General features: G+C 42.3%; 1 protein-coding gene across 1 annotated transcript in view; it reads left to right on the top strand.

The window, feature by feature from the left end:
- Window positions 1-22,282, top strand: part of WASF3 (WASP family member 3) — an 89,768-nt gene that overhangs the window by 53,262 nt on the left and 14,224 nt on the right. Inside the window, exons 4-6 of the mRNA XM_079902848.1 lie at window positions 14,537-14,671; window positions 16,968-17,121; window positions 20,687-20,804. Coding sequence (XP_079758974.1) covers window positions 14,537-14,671; window positions 16,968-17,121; window positions 20,687-20,804 — 407 coding nt within the window. The remainder of the gene's footprint in view (window positions 1-14,536; window positions 14,672-16,967; window positions 17,122-20,686; window positions 20,805-22,282) is intronic.

A 22,282-nucleotide genomic window follows, 5' to 3' on the forward strand; every position in this document is an offset into this window, starting at 1 on the left:
AGCAGCAGCAGGAAACAGTGCACCACTGGAGCCGTGGTGACACTTTGTACACACATCCTGCTCTAGCCTCGTGAGTGGACCAGGCATGGGTCCTGGCCTCAAGCACAGTCCAACCCCAGTCAGCCTGCTTCAGCCCTGATTCTCTGCTAGAATCACTGGGGGAGCTTGAACAGAAGATGCTAGGAATCACTGCAGGGATCGTGATCGGGGTGACCTACGAAGTCAGATGCTGCGTGTCTGGATCGAAAAGCCTGTCTGGGCCAGTCGTGTTCTGTCGGGAAGTTTGAACTAAGACACAGCGCGTGTGCTCGTTTATCGTGGGATCTACCGCTGGGGTGTGGCCCAGGACCGAGAGGTCCCGGTGGCCATCGCAGGCCTGCGTGGTTATTGCGGGGGGTGGAGGGAGGCCTCAAGGAGCTAGAGGAAGCCAGCGGACGAAGAAAGGCAGGAGGGCGCGGGGAGAGAAACAGGCACTGGGCACAAGCGAGGCCCCAGGCCGGCGAGGCAGGAGGGTTGCACTGATGGCCCCGCGCCCAGTCAAGGAGCCGCGTGGCCGGTTCACGGCAGACCCTCACAGGTGCCCAGGTGCCCCGTGCTCGCCGCCCAGGGAGGACGGGGGCGTGAGAACCAAGGGTGTAACTTCAGAAAACTAGGATGGTTGTTTATTGGTGGTGGAGCAGCAAATTACTGATAACCAGTGATTTATTTTTTCCTGTTTATTCACTTGGTGCTCCTCTAGGTGCAGCCTACAGCAAATAAAGTCAACTGGGTCCCTACTTAGAAGTTACAAAAGCATATATAATTGACGTCAATATGGTCATACAATAGGCAACATGCAATTATGACCTGCCATAAACTCTCGCACATGATGAGTGGCGTCTACATTTTGGGTGAATCTTTAGTTTTTGTAGGTTTTTCTTCCCACTGAGTGGAAATACAGGAGATGAGAAAAGGTATATGCAAAAAAATTTTTATGATCTAAAATTGTTAAGGAAAATAAGAATTTAAAAGAATGTTTATAAATCAATAAAACAATGTTTTTTTCCTTTTTTTCCTGGACATAAATAGATTTCTTTTTTTAAATTTTTATTGGAGTATAGTGGCTTTACAATGCTGTGTTACTTTCTGCTGTACAGCAAAGTGAATCAGCTATACATACACATATATCCCCTCCTTTTGGATTTCCTTCCCACTTAGGTCACCACAGAGCACTGAGTAGAGTTTTTGTGTTGTTTTCTAATTTTCTAATCATTCATCAGTTATTTTTAAAGTGAAGTTTTAGGAAAGTATGAGTCTGTCATATTAAAATTCATCTATTACTGAGGATGAATTTTCAAGATAAAGTCAAAACAGAGTCTATTTTTTTATTCCTTTGAGTTTCTGACCGTCATTCAGTAGGCTCCTGCCCACCCTGCCCCAGCGCCTCCACTCCCAGATTAGGACAGGTGATGTACAGTCATCTGAACTTCCTATAAGTGATACAGAGGGAGGCTAGACTTTGTCTACAAAGGCCGTCTTGGGGGAATCCCAAGGGGAACTTTAGGGATTTGCCTTGATCCTAGAGCGGTCATACCTGCCTGAGCAGCAGACTTGTCCTCCTGCCGTAATCCAGAGTAACTAATTCTCTAGTGGGTCTAAGGAAGGAAGAACAGACCAAGGGGCCAGAAGGAGTTTCTTTGGTCTTTTCCAAAAAGGAAGACTAGCAATTGAGGGCCCGATTCACCAGATCGTTCTGATTCTCATCACATCTATGGGGGAACAGTTCAGGGTCATCATGAAGGTTTAAATAACTTTACATCAAACAAGAGAACCCGGTCCTGGTACCAGATAGGCCTTTGAAGCCCCAGTGACTCTACGTAACTTTGGGGAAATCTTTAGGTTTTTACCGGTTACAGTGCTCCCACTACATCCAAACTAGACACTTGACTTTAAAGGGCCAGAAATTTTGTCAGAACTAGATATTTCCCAGGCTTTTCAGGGAATTGTTTCTTTTCAATGAAAAAATGTTGCTTATTGGTATTGAGTATAAGAACAGTCATAGAAATGAGGAAGAGGAAATTTGTAACTTGAACAGCCTTATAATTAGAGAATAAGTATCAAAAGCTTTCAAAGCTTTGTCCAATAAAATAAAAAATTAGTGTTTAGTAGTTTTCAGGTTTTTTTCCTTTGAGTGTTACTAACTTCTAATATGAGTGACGGCGTGGGGAGGGGAGTGGGAGGGAGAAGGAAAGCCACTTTTTAAAGTGGTTTTGGTTAATAGTGTGTTACTTGGCCTGTTGGCCATCTGTATGTCTTTTATGGAAAAATGTCTGTTCAGGTCTTCTGCCCATTTTTTGATTGGGTTGGTTGGTTGTTTTGATATTGAGTTGTATGAGCTGTCTGTGTATTTTGGATAATAATCCCTTGTCAGTCATATCATTTGTAAATATTTTCTCTCACTCCATAGATTGTCTCTTCATTTTGTCAGTGGTTTCTTTTGCTGTGCAAAAGCTTTTAAGTTTATTAGGTCCCATTTGTTTATTTTTGCTTTTGTTTCTTTTGCCTTAGGGGACAGATGAAAAAAATGGCTGTGATTTATGTCAAAGAGTGTTCTGCCTATGTTCTCTTCTAGGAGTTTTATGGTTTCACAACTTACAATTAGATCTTTAATCCATTTTGAGTTTATTTTTGTATATGGTGTGAGGCAATGTTCTAATCTCATTCTTTTACATGCAGCTGTCCAGTTTTCCCAGCACCACTTGTTGAAGAGACTGTCTTCTCTGCATTGTATATTCTTGCCTCCTTTGTTGTAGATTAACTGACCATAAGTGTGTAGGTTTATTTCTGAGCTGTTTATTCTGTTCCATTGATCTGTGTGTTTATTTTTGTGCTGGTACCATGCAGTTTTGATTACTGTAGCTTTTTAGTATAGTCTGAAGTCTGGGAGGGTGATATATCCAGCTTTTCTAATTATTAGATAAATGCAAATCAAAACAAGATATCACCTCACACTTATCAGAATGGCCATCATCAAAAAGTCTACAAATAACAAATGTCAGTGAGGATATGTACACTGTTGGTGGGAATGTATCAATAAATTGGTGAATTCACTATGGAAAACAGTATGGAGGTTCCTCAAAAAACTAAAAATAGAATTACCATATGACCCAGCACTTCCACTCCTGGGTTTATATCCAGAAAAAATGAAAACACTAACTTGAAAACATACATGCACCCCAGTGTTCATAGCAGCACTATTCACTACAGCCAAGACATGGAAGCAACCTAAATGTCCATTGACAGAGGAATGGATAAAGAAGATGTGGTACATATATACAGTGGAATATTACTCAGCCATAAAAAAGAATGAAATTTGGCCATTTGCAGCAATATGGATGGACCTAGAGAACATTATACTTAGTGAAATAATCAGTCAGAAAAAGATACTGTATATCACTTATATGTGGAATCGAAAAAATAAATGAATGTATCTAGCAAAACAGAGACTCACAGATATAGAAAACAAGCTAGTGGTTACCAGTGGGGTAACCACTGGGAGGGGCAAGATAGGGGTATGAGATTAAGAGATACATACTGCTAGGTATAAAATAAATAAGCAACAAGGATATATTGTACAGCACAGGGAATTACAGCCATTATCTTGTAATAACTTTTAATGGAGTATATAATCTGTAAAAATACTGAATCATTATACTCTATACCTGAAGCTAAAATAATATTGTAAATCAACTCTACTTCATTGAAAAAAAATTAGTGTGTCACTTGGTTTTCCAGTAATGGAATATTGATATTTTTTTCTTCAGATAATGACAGTTTAGTGTAGCAGTTAACATTAAATCAGGAGTGCTTTTGCATCGTTTTCCTTGATTAATTATCTGAGTGCTCTTGTTCTTATCAGCTAGTTGCTCAATTAAAATTACAGTGTCTTGGGCTTCCCTGGTGGCACAGTGGTTGAGAGTCCGCCTGCCGATGCAGGGGACACGGGTTCGTGCCCTGGTCTGGGAAGATCCCACATGCCGCGGAGCGGCTGGGCCCGTGAGCCATGGCCGCTGAGCCTGCACGTCGGAGCCTCTGCTCCGCAACGGGAGAGCCTACAGCAGTGAGAGGCCCGCGTACCGCAAAAAAAAAAAAAAATTACAGTGTCTTGCAATCAAATTCCTACTGATATTATAATGTAATTTGAATATAATTTGCTTTAAGAAGGAAATAGGGCATTTGTACCAAGGATGACGCAAATCCACTTCAATACCTCCCAGGCTGGTTTCCACTTCTTTCACTTCGTTCTTGTGATTATAGCTGTCTTCTCTTTCCTTTCTTAAGAGTATGTCACAAGGAAAGGAGTTAGACCTTAGGTGCCTCCCCTGCCCCAAAGTTTTTGTTTATATTTGATGGTACTAATAAGATCATATAGAGAACTTAGCACAGGACAACACAAAGGAAAAAAATTACAATTTTTCTATTAATCAGGAAATCATTGATAATGCTTTGTATATATCATTATAAAAATGATACCTCACACATACGGTTTTGTAGCCTATACTCGCTTGTATACAGTAAACATCTTTGTTGAGTCTTCTAAGACACATTTTTAATAGCTAGAGGTTACTGTGTTATATTGATACAGTATCATTAACCATTATCTTGCTGTTGGACATAACTGTATGTTTCTTTGTCAGGGAGGCACTAGTCTTTTTTGGCACTTTTTTTTTTTTTTTTTTAAGATTTCTTACATCTTATAGGTCATCAAACTTCCTCACAAAGAGCTAGGATCGTTCTTACAAATGGTCTAAAATTTTGAGACTCCATTAATTTTAAATGTGAGTCTCTGAAAAAAGTTATTACAAAATCTATTTTCTATTAATTTCTATATTGAGTACTTGTATAAATGAGAAAGAAATTCTGTTTTCTTCTCAGATTTTAATTAGTGATTATTTTTTTTATTGCTACTCCTTATGGTATGTATTATGTCTCGTATCAAACCAAATGCCAAATCGTCATAAAAATGCTTCCTTGAGGGCTTGCAGTATAATACATCTGCTTTATGTAATTGGATCTGAAATTCAGGGTTGTATTAATTGATTATACCAAGTGCAGTTCTAGTCAGAATAGAGATTTAAGTATTTTGAAGGCATGCACTGAATAGATTTTTTGGATGGTCTTAGCCAAATGGGATTTTTGAAGTGAAAGGGAAGATGTAAACACAGTATATGCAAGAAATAGGTCATAAGTTCATTTCCATGCAGGTTAAGGCTGGGTTGAGGTACTTTAAGAGGAAACGTGTGAATGTAGTGGACAGAGCTGACTGGAAGAAACAGCACGAATTTTTTAAAGTTTACTGCTTCAATCTGAGATAAGTATTTGCATTACTTGTGGATAAAAATAGGAAGCCAGTGAAGAGAGGTAAGAGAAATGTGTACTTAGGAAAGTATAAGGCACAACTCCGTCAGCCGTAGAACTGGAGGTGAGTATAATGAGAGTCCCCCACAAAGGCAGGACTGTTGGGAATCCAAGCACTTACCGCCCCACCTGGAACATCGGAAACACTTCCTTCACAGAAGAAACGACGAGGGGGCCGTTTCTCACTTCTTGCCCTGGACAGGTTGCGACACGGCAGGATTTAAGTGTAGACTAATTGTCCAGAGCACAGGTGGAGAGCTAGCCACGTCCGAATGTTCAGTCAAGTCTGCCGTCAAACCTCTCTGCTTTTGTCATCGGTATTCTTTCCATTTCGTGAGTTCATAGGCTTATGGTAACGTGTCTTCAGTGACTTACAGGTGTCTTCCTGATGGTTGTGATTTACACTGTTATTATCATCTAAAAACTTTGAGGGAAGATTTTCAAGGATTTTAATGTTGTTTTCTAAAGTTCTCCTAACCATGATCACTCCCCTCTCAGGTCCACGATTGTGATTACCAGCGTCCTGAGTTGAGTCGTGTTCCTCCTCAACATAGCACCTTTCATAGGAGTAAATGTTGTCTACTTCATTCTTTTTTTTTTTTTTTTAAAGAAGATGTTGGGGGTAGGAGTTCAGTAATTTATTTATTTATTTTTGCTGTGTTGGGTCTTCGTTTCTGTGCAAGGGCTTTCTCTAGTTGTGGCAAGCGGGGACCACTCTTCATCGTGGTGCACGGGCCTCTGACTATCGCGGCCTCTCTTGTTGCGGAGCACAGGCTCCAGACGCGCAGGCTCAGTAGTTGTGGCTCACGGGCCCAGTTGCTCTGCGGCATATTGGATCCTCCCAGAGCAGGGCTCGAACCCGTGTCCCCTGCATTAGCAGGCGGACTCTCAACCACTGCGCCACCAGGGAAGCCCTGTCTACTTCATTCTTGACTAGTCTTTTACACACGTTGTCCAGCAAAAAATTAAAATAGGAGACACATGGGAAAGGAGAAAAGCATGACTCATAATTAAGAGAAAGAGAAGTTAGTAGCAACAGGATCCACAGATGACTCCAGCCCGGCGTTTCAGGAACTTAGAAGCCACTCCCACCTGCATAACAGGAAAAGAGCTCAACAAACCGAAATCCACCAGCTTCTCTTAGATCCTTCAGAGAACTGAGGTCACAGGACAAACCGCTGCCCCCAAATTTGGAAAGACAGACAGATTCTGAGAATCACAACTCACCAGGATACAGAAGTTTTGCACAATACTCCCCCCCAATCTGACCTGATGGAGCTTTACAGAACACTAAACGCCCACCTGTAGAATACACGTTCTTCTAATGTTCCGTCCACATGGAATGTTCCTCGAGGTGGGACATATGCTTAGCCAGAGAATAAGACATTTGAAAGGACTGATACCATAAAGAGTGTGGTGTTAATGAGGAAATAATTACAATAACCTTTTTAGATACTTCTCACATATTGGAAAACCAAGCAATAGCTTCTAAATAACTCCTTGGGTCAAAGAAGAAATCAAAAAGGAAATTGCAAACTGTCTCTAACTGTGTGGGTAATGAACACACAGAATCCCCAGTGTATTTGTGGGATTAACGTAAAGAGGTGCTTAGGGGGAAATTTGTGCCTTTAAATGCTTGTATCAGGAAAGAAGAGAGATGTCAAATCACGAGCGTTCCTCAGGTGAGCACTCGGTTGCCTGGCAGTCCTGCTGAAATTCCTTCGCTCGTTAGTTTTCCCCGCCCGGAGGTGCCTGTGTCACATCTTCTCTTTCCACCCCAAACTCTGAGCTGGTGGTTTGCTTATTTCCCTGGGAAAATAAGAGCATTCAGGGGAGAACCAAACAGCCCCCTCCTGCCAGGTCAGCCCTCCGACCTGCCTGTGCACCGGCGCCCTGCCCCCCCTGCTCCAGTGCTGACCCCAGGACTCACTCCAGGACTGGGTTACGCTCCGTCTTTCCCGTGTCCTCCACCCCACCCCCGTCCGCATCATTCCTACTGAATGTTAACACACTGAGAAATCACGCTCAGGTCATCCTCTCCCCGTCGCCCCATTTCTTGCTCCCTTCACAGCAAGCTTCCTTGAAAGAACCACTCCTGCCTTTACCCTACCCCCGCTTGTCTCTTGTCCCCACTGAAGTTCTGTCGCATCTTTTCCTGAGACTGTGCTTGTCAGGGTCACCCACAGTGACACCCACGTTGCTAAGTCCCGTGCTCAGTCTCAGGCGTGTGGCCTGATGCCTGAGCACCATTCGACCCCTGATAACTCCCTCCCCGTCCTGGAGGGCTTCCTTACCTGCCTCGGGCCAGCACCCTCAGGGTGTCTCTCGCCTCACGAGCCCTTCTCCATCGTTGGGCCCCAGGGTGTGGCCACAAGCCCTCCCCCGCTCCCGGTTCCCAGGCCACCTCACCCGCCGTGGCCCGAATACCTTCACGCTGACGGCTTCCAAACGTACGACCTCTCCCCAGACCTCAAACTTGTGTGTACAGCTGCTTCCGGAAGCATCTCACGTGCAACGTGATCAAACCGAAATAATGATTTTCTTCTCTCTTCCCCCCCATGTATCTTAGCAGGTGGGGGCTCTGCTCTTCCGGCTGCCGTGGTCTTTCCCTTCTCTCTTCCTGCATCTTCACAGTGTGTACTGAATCCGCACACCTGCTCCCACCTCTGTTGCCGCAGTCCTGGTCCCAGCTGCCCCAGCCCTGCTGTACGGGGGCCCTGTGGGACCTGCCCGCCCCACTCTGGTCCCCCCACCGCAAGGGAAGGACATCCCTTTCTCCGTCCTCCTCCGCCACTCGCCCTCCTCCCTGAACGCTGTCCTCACCTGCAGCCTGTCTCTGCCTGGAAGGTGCCCCCTCACCTCCAGCCACCGTCCGCCCAAACGTCACCTCCTCAGAGAGGCCTTTTGTGACCACCTGAGTGTCACCCACTTCCTACCATATTCTCTTGCAGTTTTGTTTTCTTCATACCACTTGTCATGTGATGGATTGTGTGTTTATTTATGGTCTGTGTGGTATTGTCTGCATATAATAAAAGCTGTGTTCATTGCTGTATTTCTTCAAGTGACTAGCATAGTGCCTGGTACACAGTGGGTGTTTGATACATATTTGCTGAATAAGCTGAAAATGCATAACAATCAGCATCTGTTGTCTTAGTTCTTATAAAATGCTTAGAAAGGGTGTTGTAAACAAGTGTACGAAAAAGTTCACTGTGGTTAACTATGCGTGACATTTTTTACTTTTTATTGTTCTCCGAGTTTTGCAAATTTTCTTCCATGAGCTTGTGTTGCTTTTATATACCCACAAAGACATTTCAGAGAATCAGGCTGTATGCTATGTTTTTGTTTTTGTTTTTGGTACGCGGGCCTCTCACCACTGTGGCCTCTCCCGTTGCGGAGCACAGGCTCCGGATGCGCAGGCCCAGCGGCCATGGCTCACGGGCCCAGCCGCTCCGCGGCATGTGGGATCCTCCCGGACCGGGGCACGAACCCGTGTCCCCTGCATCGGCAGGTGGACTCTCAACCACTGCGCCGCCAGGGAAGCCCTAAATTTTTTAATTTTTAATTTTGAAATGATTTCAGACTTACAAAAAGGTCAAAAAGAGAATGAAGAATTCTCAGACTTTCACCCACATATTATTTTACCTCATCTGTTCTTTTTCTCAGAAATTCCTCTCTTTTCCTCCTGCCCTGCTTTCTCCTCCTCTGTCCCCTCCTGTGTCTGTGTGTACATACATGCGTACACATACATATATAGTTCTTATATATACAAACACGTATCTATTTCTATCTTTCTCCTTTAATCTGGAGCAGTTCCTCAGTCTGTTTTGACTTTTATGACTTGACATCTTGACATTTTAAGGGGAACCAGCCATGGTTTTATGGGCCATTCCTTGGTCTATCTTCTGATGCTCCCTCATGACTAGATTTAAGATGTTCTCAGGACTGTCACAGAGGGTTGACACCTCCTACTCAGGGCATTCTATCTGGAAGCTCACGTTACTGGCTTGTCCCGTAACTGCCCCTGTGAACTCTGATTGCTTGGTTAACATTTTGTCTGTGGGTTCCTGTACCGTAAAGTTTTATCCCCTATGTAATTAGTAAGTGTCTTGTGGGGAGACACTTTGAGACCATGTTCTGTCCCAGTTCTACCCAGTAGTCTTAGCATCCACGGATGGTCCTTGGCCAAAGCACTTATTATTGGGGGGGGGTCACAGAATGGTGATTTTTGTCATTCCCTAATTTCTTTTGCGTTTATTAGTTGGAGTTCTGATGTAAGTGCTTTCACTTCTTTGCCTGTTATTCATTCATTCGTTTATTTACAACAGTCTGGACTCATGGACTCTTATTCCGTGGATTATAAGCCGTCATCTTGATTATTTGTCTTAGTACTCACATTTTCCCGGACTTGGCCAGTGGGACCCTTTCATGCTGGCTTCTGTGTCCTTTTGACGTGTCCCCACCACTCTCTGAATACTTCTTTGCTTTTTTTGAAAAGCACACCAAGATATTCTAAGCACATCTTGTACTTTTTCACCATCATCCCTAGAATCCGTCATTTTTTCAAGGAGCCTCGTTCCTTTTAGTGGAAAATGGAAAGCCAAAATCGTGACGAACCCAAGATCAAGGTGCTAGGTGTACGGATTAAAATTTCTGAAGGACCTCATTATGACTGGTGCCTTGTTCCGCAGGAAGGACTCTCACAGACACACTGATTGTTCCCCGAAAATCCTAAATACAACAGAAAATCCGCACATAATTTTGATGCTTTGGCAGTTGGGAGGCGCACTGCGCGACCTGACACACTTGGACGTAAGCTCGTGGTGGTGCCAATAAATCTGTAAATGGATCCTTTGTCAGTAAAGAATGAATAAATGGTGCTTACCTCTGTGTGGTCTTTAATTCAATTCAGAATTATTTTAGTGCAGCTATTATTGGACTTGCCACTGGAAGAGTGAGTACAATTAAGCTTTTCGAATAAGTTGCAGTTTGCAAAACGGAATGCTGTAATTGCAACACTTTATTCTTGTTCATCGGAAAATATAGTTCTTCCATTTTCTTCTCTTTAGTCACTCGTCAGCTTTCAGCAGCTGGAAGGGATTAAGTATGCAAGTCTTTAATTTCTGTTTCTTTTTATAAATTGAGAACTTCCAATGGGAGTATAGTAGCAGTTGTATGTTCTTTTCAAGTAGGGTTAAGCATGGAAGGTAAAGGGCCCGTGTTATTGACCCTTTTCAACGTATTTAGCATCTAGCAGAGTGTGCTTCTCAGCAGTGCTTGCTGTGCTTTGAGAACGCTGATGTCTTCTGCAAGAGGTCGTGCTGTACATGCCTGTGTTCTTGCTGGTATATGCTGTCCCTGTTAGTTAGATTTCTGCAGAGTTGAAGGGAAAAGGGTTCTTCTGGAGTTGCACTGGAATTTTTTTTTTTTCTAACCATGAATGGGCAAGTAGAAAAACAAAAATCAGTTGGTTCCATTTTGACTATGTCTGGCATTCCAAATAAACAACTCCTAGACCTGGATCTAAAGCATTCGGAACACGGTGCTCTGTCTACAGGTCATCCCGGTGAACGGGCAGGCATTTTCCCAAATGGGCTTCAGAAAACAGTATTTCTGAAAGGTGTTACTGGTGTTTCCAGGCCCAGTCAGTTTGAAAACAGGGTGTGCTAGGGGCTTCTGCAGAATCCTAACACACACGAGCGTGTTAAAGATTTTAAGATGCCCTGAGGCGTAGATACACGTTTAATCCTTCTAGTCCAGCATTTCCCAAACTTACATGAGCAGGGAGCCTTTGTTGGCTGTGTCCTTGTTAACAAGAAAACACTGGTACAGGTTATGTGTTTTTATTCAAGAGATACTGAGCACAGGCTCAGCACAGACAGTGCAGAGAAGCAATGCAGATAAGGCATGGCTCACACCCTTAAAGAACTTCGTCAATAAAGACAAGAATAGGGGCATGTGATGCGTCCTGTGACTGAGGCGTCCTTTGGGTACAGTAAGTCCCTGACACGTGAACAAGTCCTGTTCTGAGAGTGCGTTCGTAAGTCCAATTTGTTCATAAGGCCAACAAAACCTGGGTACCCAGCTAACACAGTTGGCTATATAGTGCTGTACTGTAATAGGTTTATAATACTTTTCACACAAATAATACATAAAAAACAAACACAAACAATGAAACATTTTTAATCTTACAGTACAGCACCTTGAAAAGTACAGTAGTACCAGCCACATCATTGCTGCTTCTACACTTGCTTCTGGACATCCTGGGCTTGAAATGAAGGGACTGTACTGCTGTACTCTATACAGTGCTGCACAGTAAAGTACACAAAAGCACAACCACATGTAGAGGACGCACGCACGTGACCATGTACGCCAGACACGTGAACTAACTTACACGACTGGACCTGGGAACGCATGTTCGGGTCTTTGAAATTTCACAACTTGAAGGTTCGTATGTAACAGACTTACTGTATTTGCGAACACAGAGAGGGGCCTCTGATCTCACAGACCCCAGTCTGCATCTGGAAGGATTGATTTTAAGTGTATGCATTTTTATTCGTTTATTCAAAACTCTTTTTGAGCACCTGTGATGAGCCAGGCACGCCCTAGACCTTGGCGACTGAAACAGCAGCGCACAGACCGAGGAGAGACCTCCTCTCCGGATCGTATGTCCTAGTGGCAGGAGCCAGGCAGGAAACGGGATGAATAAGTACGGGTGTGTACTTATTCAGACACCTTCAGTGTCTTCTGAGCGAGGTGACAGTGCACGGGTTCGAACCTGAGGAGGGACTAACAGGGTCTGTGAGCAAGTGGGGCAGGTTTCGCCAGTGCGTTCTTCTGGAGCCCAGAAAAGGGGCAGCGCGGAGGTGCACAGGGCCCCCCGTGTCCTGCTGAGAGCCTCAGGGGTGGCGTTAGGCTGCTGGGAGCCGTGCAGGGTCGGCGCAGTAGCAGCGTGCCGCAGGGATTTGAGGGCGGAAGGTCAGTCTGGAGGCAGAAAAACAAAGCTGTTGATGTAATTCGGGCGAGAAACAAGGAGGGCCAGAGCCGAGGGGCTGGGGGCGTAAGGGGCCGAGGTTTGGTGTCAGTGGCCGTGGAGGGAGGGAGCTGTCCCGGAGGACTGTGTTCTCGCTTGGGCTTCTTTCGGGGTGGTCCGTGCCTTTCCACGTGGGGGTGCACGTTTGAGTTAAGGTGGACACGAGTTCCTATGAGAACTTGTGCTGGCGTTGAGAGTCTTACAGGACATCCATGTGGAGATGTTTATGAGGTAATTAGATGCACAAGTCTGCTCAGGAAAGAGTTGACAAGGCAGCAAACAGACGTTAACTCTGGTGCCACGTCTAGTTGCAGTATTTAAAACATATGTAATTTGTGTGCAGGCTTTTTATTGAACGGACCCCTCACCAGAGACAGTGTACAGATGGCAAACAGGCACATGAAAAGATGCTCCACATCATATGTCATCGGGGAAGTGCAAATTAAAACGAGACACCACTACACACCGATTAGAATGGCAAAAATGCAAAACACTGACACCACCAAGTGCTGGCAAGGGCGTGGAGCAACAGGAACTCTTGTTCATTGCCGGTGGGAGTGCAGCCGCTTCGAAAGACTGTTTAGCTGTTTCTTAAAGACCTAAACATACTCGTACCGTAGAATCTAGTAGTCATGCTCCTTGGTATTTACCCAAGTGAGTCGAAAACTTAGATCCACACGGAAAGCTGCACCCAAATACTTATTCATAATCACCAAACACTGGAAGCAGCCAGGATGTCCTTCAGTAGGTGAACGGGTAAATAAAACTGTGTTACATTTAGACAATGGGATGTTATCCAGTGACAACAAGAAATGAGTTATCAGGCCATGAAAAGGCACGGAGGGACCTTAAGTGCATATCACTAGGTGATAGAAGCCAGTCTGAAAAGGCTCTCTACTATATGACTTCAATCCTATGACATTCTGGAAAAGGCGAAACTATGGAGACAGTAAAAGCAAGATCAGTGGTTGCCAAGATGGGGTGGGGTAAACAGCTGCAGCACAAAGGATTTTTAGGGCAGTGAAGCTACTCTGTATGATAACTACAGTGGTGGATCCCCGTCATTGTATATACATGTCAAAGTCCATAGAATGTCCTACACCAAGAGTGAAGCCTAATGTAGACCGTGGACTTGGGGTGATAATGGCATGTCAGCGTGTGTTCATCAGTTATAACACACGTGCCATCTGGTGCAGGGTGCTGATAGCAGGGGAGGCTATGTGTGTGGGGGGCAGGTGTTACATGGGAACTCTCTGCTTTCTGCCCAGTTTTTCAGTGAACCTAAAACTGTCTAAAAAATGAAATCTAGTTAAAAAAAAAATAGTGGTATCTCTGTCCGGGGAGAGAGGATGCAGGCATGCCTTGTACACTCAAGTAGGTAGTTATTAAATGCTTGTTGAGAGAATAAAGGAATAGCGTTCGGATTTGGAAATTCATCGTAAGATACTGATTCCTATCTTGCTTGTTAAACTTTCAGAAATGTTATTAATTACACTTTAAGAAAAATTGGGAAGTATGTCTAGCACTCACAAGCATGAAGAGGTGATCCACAGAGAACAATTTAACTCAGAATTCAACATGTCGACTTTTAGGGAGGGCCAGAGTCAGCACTGTATACCTAGATTTTGAAATATGAATTAGAAGAAGTTAATGCTATTGGAAAGTTGTCGGCGCCATATGAGATGTCTAACATTTCCAATTGTGAATGAGGTAAAATCCTAAGTTTAGAAAACAACATGATTTACTGAATTACCTTGGGAAGTAAAGGGAAACCGTAGGTCCTGAGATGTTTATACATGCAGCCTGCAAAATGAGAGAGTAGTTTTTTCTAAAGAAGTTTAATGGAAAGCAACTGGTGGGATAGCTCATGGAACAATCAAGTAAAAATTCTATACCATTTTGGGGCATTTAAAAATTCTACAACTTTGGGTCAGTCTCAGATATGTGTGAACATGCCTAATAAATTTTGAAAAATTCTACAGGCCTTTGACTGTGATACTTTATTTTTGTGATCATTTGCGCAAAACCCCACGTGTTGAGATTGGAGTTTGGCTTGGGTGAGAATGTGGTTTCTGACCAGGTGGCCTTTCCCATGCGTTCCTTCTCCAGGCAAACATGCTGAAGACATATTTGGTGAGTTGTTTAATGAGGCCAACAACTTCTACATCCGAGCAAATTCTCTTCAAGACAGAATCGATCGCCTTGCTGTCAAAGTCACCCAGCTGGACTCAACAGTGGAAGAGGGTAGGTAACTGCCTGAGAGCTGTGAGCTGGAAATGATGCGGACGGGACAGGAGTGGTTAATCACAGGGTAATTCCTGCTTCTTCCTTGGGGTCATATGCTGTTATTTCATCTTGTCTTTTTCTAGAAGAACGATGAGGGGGAAAACCCACAACAATGGGGTTAATTAGTAATTAAGAGAGTCCTATCTTGTCAGCCTTGTGTGCCACACTCTCTTTTTTTTTTTTGGTTGGTACGCAGGCCTCTCACTGTTGTGGCCTCTCCCGCTGCGGAGCACAGGCTCCGGATGCGCAGGCTCAGCGGCCATGGCCCACGGGCCCAGCCGCTCCGCGGCATGTGGGATCTTCCCGGACCGGGGCACGAACCTGCGTCCCCTGCATCGGCAGGCAGACTCTCAACCACTGTGCCACCAGGGAAGCCCCACACTCTCTTTTTAAATAAACTACACATGTAGTATTTGTTTTAAAGGACTCTTTGAATGCATTCAGTATTAGAAGTCCTCATGGACGTCATTGGTAGTTACTGGTAGTAAAGATAATTTCTTACCTAAAAATCACAGACTCTGTCCAACTAAGGGGGAGGGTGAGCTATCACCTGCTGCTCTCCTTAGGGCCGAGGCTTCTAAGTCATGCCGCTGATCCTGCTGGGTTAACTGCCCAGAAATAACATTTACTGAAGGCCTCTAGGCTTCAGGGTTTTAAAACAAAGTTAGTGTTGACAGGCGCTGTGTAGTTAATTGGTGGTCATACCCTGAAATAGGGGTAGTTTCAACAAAATGAATATTCAACAATTCCTTTTAAAATTTTTCCACTTGCTGTCTCTTTTGAACAGAAGACTGAAATTAGACTGGAAAAAATCTGTCCCCCAAAATCAAGATATGCCATTTTATATTTACTTTGAAAAGTTATTTTTACCTTTATATAAGGGTACCTACAATTTCTCTTGTTGCATTAAAACAATCCTAGCATCTGATTTTTCTACTAGGCCTTTAATAGTAGTAGTAATAAGAAGGTTTTCTTTTTTTTAATATAGTTATTTATGGAATTCATCCCTCATCATTTAAGAAAAACATGTTTTCTCATGTTCAGATCTTTTTCAAAGGTCAAAATTAAATTAGCAAACTAAAAATTTAACAGAAATGTAGAACATTGATATTTAATACCTGTTACGAGCATTTCTTACTGACTCTTCGAACAGTAAGTAACAAGCTGAGGCTGTGCTCTTTTTAATCTGATTTTAAAATTTGTCTCTTATTTTAAAAAATAAAAATCTGAATAGCTGCTTGGTCTATTCAGATAAGAAATTTTTAACATTTTAAATTAATCATTCACTTTTCAAATGGTATCACAAGTGTTTTTTTAAAAAATATTTGTCTTCAGTTTTTTGTTGGTTCTTGCAGTTGTAACGCCTGTGATAAACCTTACACTGGAGAAGGTTAGTCTGTAGGTTAAATCTCATGAGATTCTACAGCATATCTCATATCCTTAACATTTCTTGCCAGTCAAGATTTTACCTTATTACTTTCCTTGCCATGGATGTAACTGTAGAAAAATCCCGTGGCTGAGTTAGGAACTCTGTGCTCTCCTTGGGCCTGCCACTGTTCTGCAGGGTGACCTTGGAAAGGTCATTGAACACCCCTGACCGTCAGCTTCGTTGGTCCAGTGGGTTAATGCAACAGTTTACCCACCTCAAAAAGTCTGTGTGGAGGTCAGATGAGTTGAAACCTGAGATGTAACATGTTGTACAAACTCAAGAAATGAGGATAATTAGCCTGGTTCTCATTCCTTAGTGCAGATTTGTATCATGCTGCTTAGTTTCTAGGACTACAGGTAGGTTGTAAAGCTTTGCCCTCTCTCTTTAATGTTAGTGTCAGAAAAATTTAATGCAGTTTTTACATTTGTGTGTTTTTTGCAGAAGTATTTCCCACATGTATTGTAATTAAACTGGTATTAACTGTTTGAGTGATTTTCCCCCCTAAGATACATTGTGTTTACATTCCTGTTATACTCATAACTCTACTCCTGTGTGGTTTCTGAGAAATGCTATTTGAGTAAAGAATGACGCTCTAATATCAGGTTCAATGAAATCATTATATCGCTACAGAAGAAGGAAAGGCGCGACTTACAGAGATAACTGTTTATCAGAGGGAGGGAAGGCATGTACTGTTTAAGCATGGTTTTAAGTGAACAATAAAAGACATTATTTGGCTATTCTAGGAGATGTTTATGATTGTGAGTCAAATTATACTTGTTTCTAAAATATTTCCATATAACCCGACTTGGACTTTTCTCTAAATAGTGTCATTACAGGATATCAACATGAAAAAAGCTTTCAAAAGTTCCACAGTCCAAGACCAGCAGGTGGTTTCAAAGAACAGCATTCCCAATCCTGTTGCTGACATTTACAACCAGAGTGATAAACCGCCTCCTCTGAATATCCTTACGCCATACAGGTACGGCCTTGTGTATCCCCAGAGCCTTTTCAGCGTAAGTAAGTTGAGAGAGGCGAGCAGTGCGGTGAAAATATCTTTTCAGACTTTGAGAATGGTAATTGCGGTGTTAGCCACAGTGAAATTAGTTATTTACAGAATTGCTAAAGTCTGAGTCTTTCAAAATATAAATAAGTTTACCAAGAGAAGTGGGAGCGCTCATGTTAGCTTTTAAACGCAGATATCTAGAGCAGAAGTGGGCACGTTATGTAATAACCCTGTGTGATTGTGTTGTTCCTCGCATGCAAAATCAAGTTTAAAGGAACTGCATAATTCACTTCGAATGCAGCAAAACACCTGTCTCAGCATTTCAGCCCTGCAGACGTTTGTTACTGAATTCAGAGAAACATGTTCTACAGCATTAGAGGTTTCTAAGAGTGAATATATAGTCAAGAAGTTAACCTTCTGTGTGAAGTGGTAGGACACATTATTAGGACCAAACTTCCAGGAAAAAGAATAGAAAATGCGCAAAAAATGAATATTAAGAAACTAACTAAAAATGCCCTTTAGAACTCCTCCCCTCCCGCCGGCCACATCCGTGTGTTCTTTCCCATTTCATGTACTTCCCTGTACTTCCCTGTCTTTTCACCCCACTGTCGAGCTCACTGGTGCAGCTTCTGATGAGCTCAGTCAGGCTGGTGGTGGGGTCCCCACGGTCCCCCAGGATTAGCTCTGCTGGGTAGTACCCCTGCAGAGGCCTTCTTGAAATCACTGTGTCCTTCACGTCCATTATTGTCCTCCTGGGCCCAGTGGCCCTTCTCAGGGAGTGCCCAGAGGTTTTTTGGGTCTGAATTAACTATCCTTTCGCAGGGTCCAAAAGGAGACGTTTGGAGCTGTGCTTTGTTGCGGCTCTGCTAGTAAAGCAGTAATTCAGACTGCATCCCTGTCTTTCAGCATGGACAGAAAGACTCTCCAAAAAATGTAATAGAGATTCCATGGAAACCGTGATGGGAGAGGACCAGGGTACCACATTTTTATATGAAACAAGCACACTTTTCTGGAGGTTTTAGCGCACTCACTTAAAGATGTAGATGAATAGTGGTACTGTAAGCCTAACGTTTTAACTTGTGACTTTGCTTTTGTTCAATAGACATTTTTCTGGGACAATTTCAGTTTTACTTATTAGCCCAGAGCCATGAGAACGTAGTAAAATTTTCCTAAGAAACCTCAGTAAATACTTTGTTCTAAAGGAAAAAAGAAACCCAGAAAATTCAATGAACCACTTGTGTTTGATTATTCAAGATCATGATTAAATATTTGTGGTGATTTAAAATGTTTAATTGCATAAAAAATGAATCGACCTTTATATATTATATTATTGTGTGTTTACTCAGTTTTATGGAAAAGAAAAATGTCTTCGACTTTTTAATAGTATTTAAGAATAGTAGTGCCAGCTCAAATCTACTTTTTATTAATACAGAAATGTTTGGGGTAAGAAAACACATAAACTTTTGCATTTGGACTTAAATATGACACAGTCACAATGCAGTCTTAAATATGAGATGTACAATGTGACTGAAAAATCGAATGTTTAGTTGCGATAAACATAGGACATTTCTGCTTATATTCTGATGTCAAGGTTAACATTTGCTTAAGTTATTAAACATATTTATTCCATTAAGTATTAGCTCCATTTTTGAAAAAAAGAAGGTGCATTTTATACGTCTTAAAATTGCAGCAAGTTCCTGCTCAGTTTTTCTGTCTTCACCTATATTGAAGGCCTAGTATCTTAGGGAAATAATTTATATTTTTCACAATAATGTTATTAATAAAATCTCAATAGTGCAGGTTGCTTCTCACTTAGGAAATTTGGAAAAGAAAGGATTTTAAGTAATTAAAGTTTAAAGTACAGAGTGAATTGTGCTGATTTGTTAGCGACTTTAAGACAGAGCTACCAGATGACCCTCATGAAAGCCTGGGTCTCTTTATTTGATGCTGAGAAGCTTACAGAACACGGCATAGCAGGAACTTCAAGACCATGTTTCCTTGAGTAATTCATGTCACTTTCTTTGACTGTGTGGCTACAAACTCTTTTCTATACTCATTTCTCTGATTTTTTTTTTTCTTTCTCTGTATGCCTTAAATGACTAATTGAAATGCTAATTTTTAAAAATAAATTTATTTTGGGCTGCATTGGGTCTTCGTTGTGGCGAGCAGGGGCTGCTCTTCGCTGCGGTGCGCGGGCTTCTCATTGCGGTGGCTTCTCTTGTTGCGGAGCACGGGCTCTAGGCACACGGGCTTCAGTAGTTGCAGCACACGGGCTCAGTAGTTGTGACTCACGGGCTCTAGAGCGCAGGCTCAGTAGTTGTGGCACATGGGCTCAGGTGCTCCACGGCATGTGGAATCCTCCCAGACCAGGGATCGAACCTGTGTCCCCTGCATTGGCAGGCGGATTCCCAACCACTGCGCCACCAGGGGAGTCCCTGACATGCTAATTTTAAATGTAAATGTTTTGCCTTCTCTTGAAGGTAATATACAGGCCAGATACTTTTTAAAGCATTAGTAGAATAAATAGAGTGTTCCCTCCTTATCATGATTATTTTGAGCTTTGCTGTCTATTGATTTATATTACAACTGTGGATTCATATTGGCTGCATTCTTATTGGCTTTATGATAAATGAATAACTTATATAAAGACTTGGGGCTTCCCTGGTGGCACAGTGGTTAAGAATCCACCTGCCAATGCAGGGGACACGGGTTCGAGCCCTGGTCCGGGAAGATTGCACATGCCGTGGAGCAACTGAGTCCGTGAGCCACAACTACTGAAGCCCGTGTGCCTAGAGCCGGTGCTCTGCAACAAAGAGAAGCTACCGCAGTGAGAAGCCCGTGCACAGCAACGAAGACCCAATGCAGCTCAAAATAAATAAATAAATTTTTTTAAAAAAGACTTGAAGTATTTTTTAGAATATAGTAATTGCAGCAGTTCTTGACAATGAAATGGCTACAAGTGAATTTTCTTTGTCGGTTACTTCCATTTAAAAAAATATCTAGGTCATCATTTTTTATCCTAGTTACATTTATACACCATGAACCTTTTGCTCCTTTCCTAATTGAATTGTAGACATTGGGCAAACCTGATTAAGAGAAAAGCACAGAGTACTTGCTAATTTTTATCCTAATAACATTGTCGCTCCAGAGTAGAAGTGAATGTATATATATACTGAGAATCCATCCATCTGTGTGTGTGGCCCCCATTGGAATAAACAGAACATACCTTGGAATAACTGTGGGACTAAATGTTGCTGTTTACGAGCCACATTGTGATTCGGGCAGCACTTTGCTGTACCGAAATCTAAATTTGCAAGAGTAGTTTTTACTTCATTATTCTAGAAAAAAAGTGCTGTTCTTGCATGTTCACACATTTTTCCAAATAAGGAAAATTGGGAGACTTAACAGTGTATAAGGACAGTTCAAATTCCTCACGTAGATGTTACCATCTCATGATTTAGAATTAACATTAATGTTTACCCTGTATGAAACTCTCTAACGACCTTTTCTCCCCCCCGACTTGTAATACATTGGTTTATAGAGATGATAAAAAGGACGGGCTGAAGTTCTATACTGATCCTTCCTATTTCTTTGACCTCTGGAAAGAAAAAATGCTACAGGACACAGAAGACAAAAGGAAAGAGAAAAGACGTCAAAAGGTAAATAATTCTAGTATGGGAAACGTGCGTATAAATGGGATTCTCCCTTAGAAATTAGAAGTTTAAAATCAGTAAATTCTTTAAACGGTTGAGATGTTGAATTTCGTGAAGTTGTTTTAGAGGTTGCATTTGTCACATGAAGATACCATTCAGTCTAACACAGTAATACTATTTTCAATAAATACTGTTGATTTGTTCTCTAATACTTGCTTTAATAAATACAGTTTTGTTCGTAACTGTGGTTTATAACTTTTCTCTTGCTCTTCAAATTTCGTAAAGTAGTCAACATTCCATATCAGTTAGAATTTTCTGCTTTGGTCTTTTTAACATTATTAATTGTTGGGTTGTCACCTAACTGTAATTAAGACCGTGGTGAGAGGTTCATATTGGATTGAAAAGCGTGTGTGATCTGCACACTTGGAGGAGGGTAGTATTTACTAAAAATGAGATTCCCTTTGGTGGGGTGGTCGTAGGCAGGAGAATTGCAAGTTGGAAGGTTGAGAGACATCTGTACTGCAAACGCTCTTGGGAGGACAAACCCACTCTCAGATTAAGGAACTTCCGTTTTGAAAATTATCCCTTTGGGGCCCAGAAATTAGACTTAAACCATTGAAAATCAGAGTTAACTCTCCAAAGGCAGATATTTGCCAAGCCTTTTATATGTGAGCTGTGTTTTAAAAAATGACCACCTGCTTTGTTTGACAACTATTAGGGTGTGTGAATTAAGAGCTTAGCATGTTGTGGGCTGGCTGCCTGAAGGTTCTGAGACATCTAGTAGGTGTATTGGCCCAGTAGGAGTGACAGTTCGAGATGGAAGAGAACTTGAGATTTGAAAACAGGATTTAGGAAAGGGAACATGGAAATAGGTTGCAGACTGCAAGTGTGAGAGGTTACCACGAATTCTGGGAGAGAGTTCCACAGACTTGGTTATCTGTGTGCACTTCTCGTGCTGATGGGTTGGGGAGATTTAATGGGAAATCTTCGAAGAGTTGCTGGGTATTCACGTGGAGAAATAGCCAAGCAAAGAAGCTGCAAAGTGTTCAGGTGAAGAAAAAGAAGACACTAATCTCTCCAAAGGAAAAGGAACAGAGATTTAAAGGCCTGTTGGTCTGAATCCCCGAACTCTTTGATGGTAACAGGGCAAACCCCCAAGTACTTTTAAGAGGACTCTCCTTTAAAAATCTCCTGCTTTTAAAGTGGCCTCCCAGGATTTCCTAGAAGCATCAGTGATACTTTTGACAAAAATATTTAACTTTTTTGCCACTGTTCTTTAGTCTTAATCTACTCTGTGTGGTTACTGTGTCTTCAAAGTTATTTGTCATTTCCTTGGCAGTTTTGTCTCATTCCATATTCCTCAAAGACGTAAAATTCTGATGAGAATTTCTTATTCATTCATTTATATAACGGTTCTTTTTTGAATGGCTTGTAAATGCTGTGATGAAAAAGAAAGGATTATCCCCCTCATGGAGATGAAAATA

This window comes from Stenella coeruleoalba, assembly GCF_951394435.1.
Source record: "Stenella coeruleoalba genome assembly, chromosome: 18".
In the NCBI taxonomy this organism is placed as follows: domain Eukaryota; kingdom Metazoa; phylum Chordata; class Mammalia; order Artiodactyla; family Delphinidae; genus Stenella; species Stenella coeruleoalba.